This window comes from Apodemus sylvaticus, chromosome 14 (genome assembly GCF_947179515.1).
Source record: "Apodemus sylvaticus chromosome 14, mApoSyl1.1, whole genome shotgun sequence".
In the NCBI taxonomy this organism is placed as follows: Eukaryota; Metazoa; Chordata; class Mammalia; order Rodentia; family Muridae; genus Apodemus; species Apodemus sylvaticus.
In genome coordinates, this window is record NC_067485.1 from 64,896,487 (window position 1) to 64,910,540 (window position 14,054).

The 14,054-nt window shown below is 35.9% G+C and overlaps 1 protein-coding gene across 2 annotated transcripts in view; it reads right to left on the minus strand.

Annotated features, from left to right (window-relative positions):
• Plxdc2 (plexin domain containing 2) overlaps positions 1-14,054 on the minus strand; it is a 411,297-nt gene that overhangs the window by 182,802 nt on the left and 214,441 nt on the right. For both annotated transcript variants that reach the window (XM_052156655.1, XM_052156654.1), the window contains exon 4: positions 8,565-8,634. In XM_052156655.1, the coding sequence (XP_052012615.1) occupies positions 8,565-8,634 (70 nt within the window). The remainder of the gene's footprint in view (positions 1-8,564; positions 8,635-14,054) is intronic.

Below are 14,054 nucleotides of genomic sequence, written 5' to 3' on the forward strand. Positions count from 1 at the left end.
CTGTAGCCCTCAGGCAAGGCAGATCAGCAATGCACCAGGACGCCATCACAATGATCCCATTAGTGGTAGCGAACACAGTTATTAGACCTATTACATTTTATATGTTTGAGTTTTGGGGCTTTAGAAGTTGAAATAAGAGTTGACTTGTGGACAACATTTATTCTATATCTACCTGTTTTCTGTGATGTTAGAAAAGCCACTTTAAAAAAAATAATAGTACTGGAACAATAGACAGATACCGAAATTTATCTCCTAACTCAAAGTCAAAGCCTTACATGTACTGTGATTCCCAGTTTTGTATTGAGATTTCAGTCTTCCATACATTTTGAGTCATATTGTGAAGAACATGATGAATCTTAAGTCTAATAAAGGCATCTGGCAGGCATCAAAGGAAGAGCTAATCCTGTCTACAGCTACAGTTTTGCCTTAGCTGGCTGTGGCTGATGATGTCTCTGCAAAGTTCTTGTCATCGTCTGAATTCTCTCATGGCAAGATTTTTGTTCAATTTGGTATCATTATAGAAACCAAAGGTTTCTGATGACAGAAATGGAATGAAATAACTTATAATTGCTTTATTATTGATTTCCATATATTTTGGAAAAATATGAATTTATAGTTTAATAGAAAATCAATAGCAAATGCTTAATTTTCACCTTAAAAGAAATAGAAATTGTTGATTTTAGAGAAAAAGGATAAATGGCCATTGCTATCAAAATATTTCTACCACAAATACTGTGTTTTAATATGGCAACAGTTTCATAACACTAGCAATTATAGAACAGAGGGAGTCATAAGTCAAGAGTCCCAAACATTGGTAGAAACACTAAGGAGTAGTTACAGCCAATTAGGAAACTCGTACTAAAGGCCTCAGTCAGCACTTCATAGCACTCTCACCTTAGGTTTGGGATATCTGAGAGTTATTCTTATTCTTTAGAATGATTTGCTTTATAGCTACAGGATGCTAGGTCACACACAGGGATGGATAATGAATGAATAGCTACTTTGAGATTCAAGTTTAGCCCCAAATCAAATGTAATGCTGGATATTCCAGATGTCCCGTCAGCCAACCCTGCAGAATGTTTAAAATCACTGGTTCTTCCCCTGCTTGGAACTTTGGTTCATAGAGCAAAGAATACCACAAAAACCAGGATGATGTATGTAACCGCCTATATATTAATTCCTGTTACACACTGATAGCCTATGACATCAGAGTTAAATTTTCAAGATTCTACTGACAGACTCTACAAAACTGCCAATTTAAAAATTTTTCAAGATAGGATTTTGGTGTGGCAGAATTTCTTCACAGGAAGTCGGTGAACGTCAGTTTGATCTACACTGGGAAATGGCACATGTATCGAGTAGAATGGATATTCTGAACCAGCCCCAGAGCCATATTTTTCCCTGTTGTGAATAGATAAGACCATTTAAGTCAACCTTTAAAAGTTAGACATGTGCATTAGTTAGATTCCTAGAGGGAAAGCTAATAAACAATGGCACTTTAGTAGAACCTTATAGAAAAGCATTATCAAAGAAGAGAAGACTATGAGTCAAAATTGCAATGATAGTATTTACTATTTACATTGTCTTTTCTACAAAATTTCTATCAGAAACATTAGTGGTCTTTACAAAAATTCTTATAAGTTGGTGACTCTACTGTCTTTTTTTTATTACATATAAGGAAATTGAACTAGAGAGAGTGCAGGCTATTCATTGAGGACTATACAGACACAACTGTCCTGCCTATGGTCTATACATCAAAAGTCTATCTTAACCGTGGTACCAGACTAGATTCCTTAATAAAAGGAAGTCTATTTTCAGGCTGTAATAGGTTTTTGAGTTTATTTATTCTAATTCACTGTGGAAGTGGACAGAATCTGTCAACCTAGATCTGTTCAAAGTCCTTGATTTTTCAGCGTTGAATAGTGTCATGCACAGTACACTGTTACTGTACCGATTAAACAGACTCATCTTGACTCTCTTTGTAACTGGCTGAGGTATGCATGCATTTGTGTGATAGCATTACTTAACTTACTTACTGCTGCCTTACAAACAGAGCATGCAATGGAATATGGCTGCCAGTGTTTCTCATAAAGCCTTGATCACAGGACAAAGAGGCAGAGATATGGATAAAGTGAACGTGGATAATTTCACACAGAGAAAACACAGAGGAATTAAGAGCCCATGGTTGACAAGGCATGAATGGGAGACAGACTGAGGGGTGATCACCTGAGGTGTGTCCTTGGATAGATAGCAGAGTCCCCATGCTCAGTTTCATCCATTATGGAAGCAGCATCAGAAAAGACTGCCTGTCTCCAAAGTCGAAGTGCACTTAGAAACCTTCAGCCTTGGAAAGCACTTATTTATTGCTTACTATTCAACAGACTTAGGTCTAGCTCTGGGGATTATCACCCTCCCAGATCTTTCACTTCTCTAAATACCTAGTATTACCCTACCAGAACTAATGAGAGACATGTCCAGAGCAGAAACAAGGGTACTTGGAAAAAGGTGATTCATACCACTGCAGAGAAAAGAGACCTGGCAATGTGGAATCTGCTGATGTTGCTACAGCCACTAGATGGCTTGGGGGCAGAGTAAATTACCCAAGAGCACCGAGAAAATGAGATTTTGGGTGTCTGCAAGTATATCTCAGAGAATCACTCAGAGAGAGAACCTAGGACAGAGTCCTATTTGCCTTTCTTCCTGGACATTCTTGAGACTTAAGCTTGTTACTTTAAATTGGCACCCTGAATAGAACAGATTTGTTTCTGCTCAACATTTGTGCCTTGTGATCTCTGCTCCCTATTAAAAGTCATTTTAAAAGACCTCATAATACCATTCTTTTTCACTACCTGTTTTTTTTCTTTTCAGGTTTTACCTTTGAAACAAGATGGGTCAGTGTTTATAAATCATCATGAAAATAACTAATATCCTCTCTTCCTTGAAAGACTGTTATTCCTGCTATTAATCAAGTGTCCTGAAAAAACATGAGATATTATTTGAAACTCAGATTAAAATATTAGTATTTGAAGGCAAGAAGAAAGAAATGATAGAAAACTTAGTAATAAACTTCCTAAAAACCCGATGAAGACTACAAATAATACTTTACTTTTTAATATATCTTATAGGGGACCTAAAGCACACATAAATGATTATTAGTCTGGCATAGAAGAATAATCATTTGAATTTAATATTCCATAACTCAAAAAGTAAGATTGTGGTTTGATTGACAGGAGTATGCATAGTCTATGAAGAAAGAGAAGGAGATTTGCATTTCTCATGTTTACCTAATTTTTAAATGTTTACATATTAATTTTCAGTTAGTAAAAATTCATTATATAACAGTAATTTTATGATTGATATTTATCATATAGCAACTGAACAAAATACTTGTACAATTTTTAAAGTTTTAAAAATGAAACATGCAGTTGGAAATTTATATAGAAACAGAAGGCAAATATTTCACTACATTCGAAGAAGATAACAAGCATTCCCATTAGATTCTTGATATACTTTATTTTTCTTTGACCATTAGTTCCATATTCACAATGTCATATACATTGATACCTGTTCACATAGTTTTGTGTCTGAATCATGACACGTCTCCTTCCCTCTGTCACTCATGTTTTAATCCCACATTCTTTATGAATGCATATCCCACAATAGACTCTGGTTAAAATGCTCTTCCCTTGCCATTAATGGTTAGAGAAATCAACAATCTAAAAATGAAATGTGAAATTTCAGATTAGTAGCCTAGTAGCAAAAGAAGGTAGACATCTGAAAGAAAATAAGAGGTGCCAACAGCAAGACATGGCTGAGGCATTAACAAGCAGGGTCTTGATGATGAACAGCACAGAGGATTAACTGGGAGATAGTTGAAATACTTGCATACAAAATTACATTTTAAATAGAAAGTTGAATAAAAGCTTTCAGATATTGGTGTCAGTGAACCAGAAAATAAGATGGTATTTTAAATTCATTTTTCTGCATTATTTGTATGGATGATTGAAGCTTTTGAATATTAAAATGTTTAATAACTGAAGACTGTATTTTATAGTTATAATGACAGGCCTAGTATTTAGTGTAAATTTAAACTTTAGAGTAGAAATGAAGTTTATTCATAATGACACATGCATATATACATGACCATAGGAAAGATTGGCCAGAATGAATTATGTATTTGTCTGTATTTTCAAATCAGTTTCTGAGTTGAATTGCTCTTAACAGTGACATGGGGAACAATCTTGGAATTAATCTTAGATCCTAGGCTTAAATTGTGTGTGTGTGTGTGTGTGTGTGTGTGTGTGTGTGTGTGTTGTAGTTGTTAAGAAGGCATGGGAAAAAGCAAACAAGTGAGGTAATGAAATAGGAAGTGTAGTTCAAAATGTTTGCTTTGCTTGTTTATATAGCTTTTATTCAGTACAAAAACATTCTACTTTGTTTTTTTCCCTACATTGGATATAAAAAAAGGCTCCAGCAGAATTCAGAGACACAATCAAGTATAAATGCCTTTTAATATAATGGAAGATGATGTCCCTACTTAAAAATCCTAGGCCCTTGAGTAGCAGTAATGGCTTCAAATCAACAATTTAAATTTGACTTGCACTTTCTTTTCTCTTTCGACCCCTCTAATGGTGAGTCGCCTGTTTAAGAAGTATGATGACACTAGGTATTTGGTTTGTAACATCTCATCATTCACAAAGGTTCAACCCAGTCTGTGGTCCAAAACTCCAAACTCATAGCTTTCTTCCCTTTCATTTTCATGCAACTTTTTGGCTGGAAGTTTTTCCTGCCACAATGATTAAGCAAGTCAATTGTTAAGTCTGATACTGCGCCTTTTGCTTTTCTATTGCACCCATTCCAGATCAGGAATTATATCTACAAAAAAATTGAAACTGTCATCTTGAGCTAGCAAGATGGCTCCTCAGTAAGTAAATAGGCTTCTTACCATGTCTGATTACCAGAAATAAGTCCTGAAGACTAATACAGTGAAAAGACAACCTACCCCTTCAATTGCTCCCCAACACCTGTGGAAAGTGTGCATGCATGCATGTATATATCCATGCACCCCCTACACAATTTAAGACTGAGATCTGAGACTAACTCAAGGTTACTATAATTATTTTTGCTAATATATCAATATATACCATATTATTTTATTGCTATATAATAAAATAGCATACTTTTATCTTATATTTCAAATTAATAAAATAAATATTTAAAGAGAGAAAACTATGCTATTTAGTTTCTCTACTATCATTGCTCCTCCTCCTCTGCCTCCACTGCCAGATCAGACAAGATTCTTGAACAACCCAAGGCTGGGAAGATCACCCTCAAGTTCCTAGTGTTCAATGTCTCCACACTACTCTTTTCAAATGCATTCAATACAGGCCTCAGACTATGACTTAGCTCAGTATTGCTTTTTCTGGGCTATCCTTTCTCTCTTCATTTTTAGCCTCTCATTTCTTTGCCTGAGAAAATTCTGCCTACTTATATAGGTCAGTGCTAAATGTCCATTCTTTCAGAAATTTGCTCATATGTGACACAACATAAATTATCTCCTTTCTTAATAACTTCCCTCTGATTAGCCTGTTGCTACTGATTATTCATACCACGTCTCTTTCTTTGCCTTAGATGACATAATAATCTCAGCCAAGAACCATATTCTATCCTACATGGTACAATGTGGATCTTTCTCCCCAGTGCCTATTACAGGGTCTGGGTCAGAGAAGTGATTGAAAGAATAAGTAGTAGGAGTGAATTCAAGCTAGGTGTCTTTAGACTTGTTTTCTGTGTGATGAGTCACAACCAAATTATCATGGTAAAGTCTCTGATTTAAGTTTGATTTAAACAAGGCACAGAAATTTATATATTATCCTTACTATTATAATTTAAGTAGACAAACGTCTTTAAATGTTTTTACGAAGTGCATAGATATTACTGAAGATACATTTATTCAATTGAGATATTTTTAGGAAATAGTACTTTGAAGCCCTGAGCTTAATATAGTCATCTTCTTGCATTGGTTGATCTACATTCCATTAAGGTAGATCTTAATTGTAGCAGCCTAATCATTGATATGAATCTGTAAGTTGACACTGTATAGATAGGAGTCTATATTTTTATTATAATGCCTGATCTAGCTAGAGTGACACATTTCATCCCTCTGACTGGAATGCAGACTCACCCTTAGTACACCTTTAGTCCCAAACCATGTAGGAAAGGTTAATTTGTAGAAGGAAGCAGCCGTGTTTGAAAGTGACAGAAGGAGTGAAAGATAGGATATGGCTGACTCTCCCAAGAACAGACAGGACAGAGGAGCCACTTAAAACAGCAGTGCAGAGAATGAGAGAAGTGTGCAGTTTTACCTGCACAGTTTTACAGAGACAAGCTGCAGTTCAAGACAGAACAAGCTAGAGGATGAGAAGGACCCAGAAAACTAGAAGAGATTGCCAGAATTAGTTTGAAGCCACGGGAAGTAATTCGAAGAGAAGCTGAGAAAAGCCAGATTGAATCAGTCAGCTTGGAGAGAAGTTTGAGCTAGAATGACTGAGTGGAATTACCTACTAAGAGTTCAGAAAAAGCTAGAAAGGGTGAGTTTAATGCATCTGTAAGCCTCTGAGATAACAACTACATCTATTGAGTAAAAGTTACTTTTACAGGAAACACTTGGGGTTATATTAAATATGCTGTGCTAGAAAACATAACTGACATTTCTATTATAAAGCCATTGTGTTTATGCATTCTTAATGGGTGGAAATGATACCATTCATGGTTCTAGGGGGTCTACCGTTCATTTTCGCCTATGTTTACTCAGTCCTTAAATGTAATCAATTACGTGGCTGATTCTCTCTAACAGTGCATGCAAGGTGAACTCTAAGGCGTATTTCTATGTATACTTTAAGTACAATCTATTCTTCTGCCACAGAAAATTTCAGCATCTCCATGCTCGAAGGCTTTTTTTTTTTTAAATTAAATCATTGAACATTTGTCTCTGTAGTTGTTGCACTTGACTCCCCTACCTTAGTTTGAATTACCAAAAACCTGAAGATCCCACAGGAATCTACAATACTCTTCCAAGCAACTATATACACTGTACAGTATGTCTATACTGTAAGCAATTACACAAACATCTATATCTGCCTTGTTAAAGTTTGTCACATATTATTTTCAGGACCGATGATTCAGAGATGATATAAAGTTGACACAATTTACTTTTCTGATTCACATGCACTTTGTTGATAAATATATCATTAATTTCACTTAAATCTAAATATTTTGCTATTTCACAACTATTTCTGTGTCTATTTTCTTCTTTGGGTATCACTCATCATGACACATCACCCAAACAGACATATTCTTCTTCCTCATAAAACCACCAAAATTGCGAAACTCTGGAGGAAATATATTAAATAAATCTCCTCATAAAATGATTCCCATAAATGTATGAACTTCAGCAACTCTAGAAATCTCAGAAATTTCCAATATCTAAGCAACTCCCCATTTCCCCATTTTCATTTCCCCTTGAACTAAAGATGCCTAAGGCAGAAGAAGCATAATTTGCCTTAGCTCAACAAAGGTGTTCAAAATCTTTTCCTTGTTGATATTTATGATTGGAAATAGTTTTCCCTTGGTTTCTACTTAACTTTTAAGTTTATAACATATTAAAATATAAGAAAAAACAAACCAAGAAGTTTTCATGGCCTCCCTGAAACGAGCAATGAGACCTAGAGAATGGACAACCTCAAATTCCTGGCACTTTAAGCTCAGATGCTCAACACATTTTATTATGCTATTGCTATACATATGTAGGATTTCATTTGCTTTTATCTTTACAGCTCTGTTAATTTTTTTTTTACATTCAGTAATATTTCTACTCCCTTTCTCCACAATCCATGGCCGACAGAGACTGTCTCATGTATTTAATTCATTCATTCAACAGTACATCATCTTTTGTCTTTGTAACACATTGGGAAACATGACTCATTCCTTCTACAGAGAATACTAGACTCAACACTAGACCTTTACATTTACAGAGGGAAGCCAGATTTTGAAAAGTCAAACTGGATGTCAGTGTTTAAGACACCTCAAATTGGTCTGGTTACATAGGAAACATTAAATAAAAAATAAAATAATTTCATGTAAAGAACATGTAGCTTTAGTGTGTATATCAGTGTATAGCAACTATATATGATAAAAGAAAAATTTAAATAGGCCAACAACTCAACAACTCAGTTTTGCATCTTTAAATCCTATATCTATTTCATGTTTCTTTTTTCAATTAACTGCACCTTACCATATTACCAAGAAGTGAGTTAAAACTTGGAAAAATATCAAGATGGATTATAACCTGAAAATTTTAATTATATGTTATTATTCCTGCTAAAATTTATTCTCAATATGCCTGTACTGCAATGGGTTTTGTTCAATCACATGCATGCATTTGTGGTATAAAACAATCATTTTCCCAATAAATTTCATTTGTCTTGAAAAGTGAGAAAAATGAATAATAAAACCTATAATGAAATTGTAGATAATTCTAGGTAACTACATAGAAAATGACTTACCCCCAGTTGCCACAGTGACTTCATTTAGAAAATGACCATAAAATGGAAAATCGAAGGACAGATTCACTCTCTGCAAGGAACAACATCAAAAGAGAAAAATCAATAATGTGGAGAATGGTAAATGTAAAATAGAGAGCTTTTCAATTAAAGCTAAATGATGTTTCTCTTTTCCCAATTGGTATTGCAGTTGACCTTAAAATCTAAGTTGTGGATGGTACTAAAGAACATGGTTTTGGCATTTACTATCTCAAACATAAGAAAAGAATAAAGTTAAGTTATGGTCTATTGACTTTTTTCTGATTTACAAAGATTCTCTATAAATTTAAACTCTAAATCAACTTTTTTTCTTTCAGTTCTTCTCAGTTGATTAGAAAACAGTAGAACTTGATAAATAATGAGATTCAGTGAATGGAAATCAATGATTGGGCTTTTTGCACCATTGCTGATTTATTATTATTTTATACATTCTATAATAAAATGTGATTGATGGAAGATGAAGTCATGAAAAGCTGAGGACATCCTCATGTTTGTTTATTGCAGTGAGCATTCCAGACATATAATTTCCATCTTAAAAGCATTAAGTTATAGAATGAACAACAGTTACTGTAGAGTTACTTTCATTTGGTATTGGAGAGTTTTGGGTAGAAAATTCCAAAGTCTTACACTTTGCCTTCTTAAATGAAGCCTAAAATAATGATTCTTAATATATAAGAGAGAACATGTCTATATTTTGTTTAACAATAATGCATATAAAACTGGTAAAATAAGAATAAAATAGCTCTTTGTATCTTCAAAACATTACAAGGCAAGAAACAAGAAACATGTTACATATAATGCATATAAGAGAAAATGACCTGAAATAAATCAATAATTTTCTCTCTGTGTCTCTGTATCTCTCTGTGTGTCTTTCTGTCTCTGTCCTATAAATGAATCTATTATTTATCATTAAAATATCTACCCTCTCTCTGAATCTATCCATGCATGTATATATATACAGATCTTTCTATCTATCTATCTATCTATCTATCTATCTATCTATCTATCTATCTCATCTATCTCAATGTATCTATCCATGTATCTGTGTATCATCTCTCTCTCTCTCTCTCTCTCTCTCTCTCTCTCTCTATCTATCTACACACACACACACACACACACACACACACACACACAAGCATTTAAAGGAAAGGTAACAAGCTTGGTCAAAGCCTAGAAGTATGTGTAGCCTTCCAACAGAAAATGGTATTGTGTTAAAAATCCCACCATTTACAAAGTTTATTTCTCTGAATCTACAAATTAAAAAGGAGAAGAGTTAACACCAATACTCTTCAAACTATTCCACAAAATAGAAACAGAAGGAACACTACCCAATTCCTTCTACGAAGCCACAATTACGCTGATACTAAAACCACACAAAGATCCAACAAAGAAAGAGAACTTCAGACCAATTTCCCTTATGAACATCAATGCAAAAATACTCAACAAAATTCTTGCCAACCGAATCCAAGAACACATCAAAACGATCATCCACCATGATCAAGTAGGCTTTATCCCGGGAATGCAGGGTTGGTTCAATATACGGAAATCCATCAATACAATCCACTACATAAACAAACTCAAAGAACAAAACCACATGGTCATTTCATTGGATGCTGAAAAAGCATTTGACAAAATTCAGCATCCTTTCATGCTTAAAGTCTTGGAGAGAACAGGAATTCAAGGCCCATACCTAAACATAGTAAAAGCAATATACAGCAAACCGGTAGCCAGCATCAAACTAAACGGAGAGAAACTTGAAGCAATCCCACTGAAATCAGGGACCAGACAAGGCTGCCCCCTTTCTCCTTATCTTTTCAATATTGTACTTGAGGTACTAGCTCGGGCAATTCGACAACATAAGGAGGTCAAAGGGATACAAATTGGAAAGGAGGAAGTCAAACTATTATTATTTGCAGACGACATGATCGTCTACCTAAGTGACCCAAAGAACTCCACTAGAGAGCTCCTACAGCTGATAAACAACTTCAGCAAAGTGGCAGGTTACAAAATCAACTCAAGCAAATCAGTGGCCTTCCTATACTCAAAGGATAAGCAGGCTGAGAAAGAAATTAGGGAAATGACCCCCTTCACAATAGCCACAAACAGTATAAAGTATCTTGGGGTGACTCTTACCAAACATGCGAAAGATCTGTATGGCAAGAACTTCAAGACTCTGAAGAAGGAAATGGAAGAAGACCTCAAAAAATGGGAAAACCTCCCATGCTCATGGATCGGTAGAATCAATATAGTTAAAATGGCCATTTTGCCTAAAGCACTATACAGATTCAATGCAATACCCATCAAAATCCCAACTCAATTCTTCACAGAGTTAGAAAGAGCAATTATCAAATTCATCTGGAACAACAAAAAACCCAGGATAGCTAAAACTATTCTCAGCAACAAAAGAAAATCTGGGGGAATCAGTATCCCTGACCTCAAGCAATACTACAGAGCAATAGTGTTAAAAACTGCATGGTATTGGTACAGTGACAGGCAGGAGGATCAATGGAACAGGATTGAAGATCCAGAAATGAACCCACACACCTATGGCCACTTGATCCTCGACAAAGAGGCTGAAAACATCCAATGGAAAAAAGATAGCCTTTTCAACAAATGGTGCTGGTTCAACTGGAGGTCAGCATGCAGAAGAATGCGAATTGATCCATCCTTGTCTCCTTGTACTAAGCTCAAATCCAAATGGATCAAGGACCTCCACATAAAGCCAGACACTCTGAAGCTAATAGAAAAGAAACTGGGGAAGACCCTTGAGGACATCGGTACAGGGAGAAAGTTTCTGAACAGAACACCAATAGCGTATGCTCTAAGAGCAAGAATTGACAAATGGGACCTCATAAGGTTACAGAGTTTCTGTAAGGCAAAGGACACCATCAAGAGGACAGATCGGCAACCAACAAATTGGGAAAAGATCTTCACCAATCCTACATCAGATAGAGGGCTAATATCCAATATATATAAAGAACTCAAGAAGTTAGACTCCAGAAAACCGAACAACCCTATTAAAAAATGGGGTACAGAGTTAAACAAAGAATTCTCACCTGAAGAACTTCGGATGGCGGAGAAGCATCTTAAAAAATGCTCCACTTCATTAGTCATTAGGGAAATGCAAATCAAAACAACCCTAAGATTTCATCTTACACCAGTCAGAATGGCTAAGATTAAAAATTCAGGAGACAGCAGGTGTTGGAGAGGGTGTGGAGAAAGAGGAACACTCCTCCACTGCTGGTGGGGTTGCAAATTGGTACAACCACTCTGGAAATCAGTCTGGCGGTTCCTCCGAAAACTGGGCACCTCACTTCCAGAAGATCCTGCTATACCACTCCTGGGCATATACCCAGAGGATTCCCCACCATGTAATAAGGATACATGCTCTACTATGTTCATAGCAGCCCTATTTATAATTGCCAGATGCTGGAAAGAACCCAGGTATCCCTCAACAGAAGAGTGGATACAAAAAATGTGGTATATCTACACAATGGAGTACTATTCAGCCATTAGAAACAATGAATTCATGAAATTCTTAGGCAAATGGATGGAGCTAGAGAACATCATACTAAGTGAGGTAACCCAGACTCAAAAGGTGAATCATGGTATGCACTCACTAATAAGTGGTTATTAACCTAGAAAACTGGAATACCCAAAACATAATCCACACATCAAATGAGATACAAGAAGAAAGCAGGAGTGGTCCCTGGTTCTGGAAAGACTCAGTGAAACAGTATTTGGCAAAACCAGAACGGGGAACTGGGAAGGGGTGGGAGGGAGGACAGGGGAAGAGAAGGGGGCTTACGGGACTTTCGGGGAGTGGGGGGGGGGCTAGAAAAGGGGAAATCATTTGAAATGTAAATAAATTATATCAAATAAAAAAAAAAAGGAGAAGATATCTATTGCAATTTAGGTCTCTCCAATTTTGCAAATGATTGCCTTTTCATATCCTTCAGAGATTTCTAATGATTTATTTGTCATGGCAGTAATCATTCAGGATCTACATTGACTTTCAATTAGCTTTTCTTTCCTTTTGCATAAAAGCCACATCTTCCTAAGAAAAGTTAATTTATGCTACCAGAAAAATAAAAATGTTTCCATTGTGCCACTTGGAATGAGAAGTCACTGATAACACTAAAATGAAGGTAACAATACCAAATTGTTGTGTCTATAAGATGTCAAAAACAATTCTATGAAGGGAATTATCAGAGTAGACAGAACCCCACCATTCCAATGTGTTCCATGCCTAGTAGAAAAGTTTCATCTTCACTAACATTTTCCTTTAAATATTTGTCATTAACAAATCCTGTTTTCATCAGGGATAATGGGACTCACATGGTTTATCTTTTCTAGGACACCTCAGGTATTTAACTATATTTTACTTAGAACAAGACACATGGCCAACACATATGGTAAGAAGATGAAATAGGTGTTGAAATAAAATTAGGAATCACACTGGGAAAGTAATTGTCACAATGTGGTTGAACTGCTCCCTCTAAAAATGAGCCATTTATCCACCTATACCTGAATAATAGAGATGTACAGCAAATTTAGCAGGTGCTAGCATCTGAAAGGCTGCTAAATACATACATTCCTCTTTACTTACTTCTGATAATTCCTCCCCACCACAGACACCATTTTCCTCACACCTCACAGATGCCTTGCTTCTCTGCCCTTTGAATGCTACTGGCTATCATCACTTTGTTACCTTCTTCCAAAATCCATTAGGGTCCACTCTTTTGTCCCAGAAAATAAATGACAAACACAAAGATTCACTTTTAAGGACAAGCCCTAACTCAGACTTGTGACTGGACAACTTTGTCAGTCTAGCCCTCTTCAGGCCAGTCATAACCTGCAGCTTTGGGTTCCGCAAAGCTACTACTCTCACCCTTCAACTCCTGTCCTGCATGATGTGCCATAATTACCCTATATGATAATGAGCAGTCATAGAACCTTCATTAGTCATGGTTTCTATAATTTGTCAAGTGTCAATTCTGAGTTGTGCCCACATTTTAGCCAAACAAGATATAATGACTAAAGACAACTCTTAAGAAAACAAAACAAAATAAAAAACAAACAACAAAACCAAGAAGAGGTGCCACCTAGACTGGGAAGTTACTCAAATATTAGAAAAAGCTTCTCAGTGGTGGTGCATAAAGAATCCACAGAAGCCACTAAGGAGGAGATTTCAGAGTCCTTCCAATGTTCCTTAGCAAAAGCATGTCTTCCTCCCCAGAATAGATCATGTGTGCGTTTAAACATCTACATGCACAAACTGAATATCTTTATAGTCTTATTTTACAACCATTTCAGAGGGAGAGCTTATCAGAGGGAGAGTGGGTAAGGATGGCTCAAGCAGGAACTTAAGACTCTGCCCCTAGGCATTGATTTACTAGTAAGGCAATGATCTCAACTGCTGAGATATTAAAAACATACAACATAAATACATTT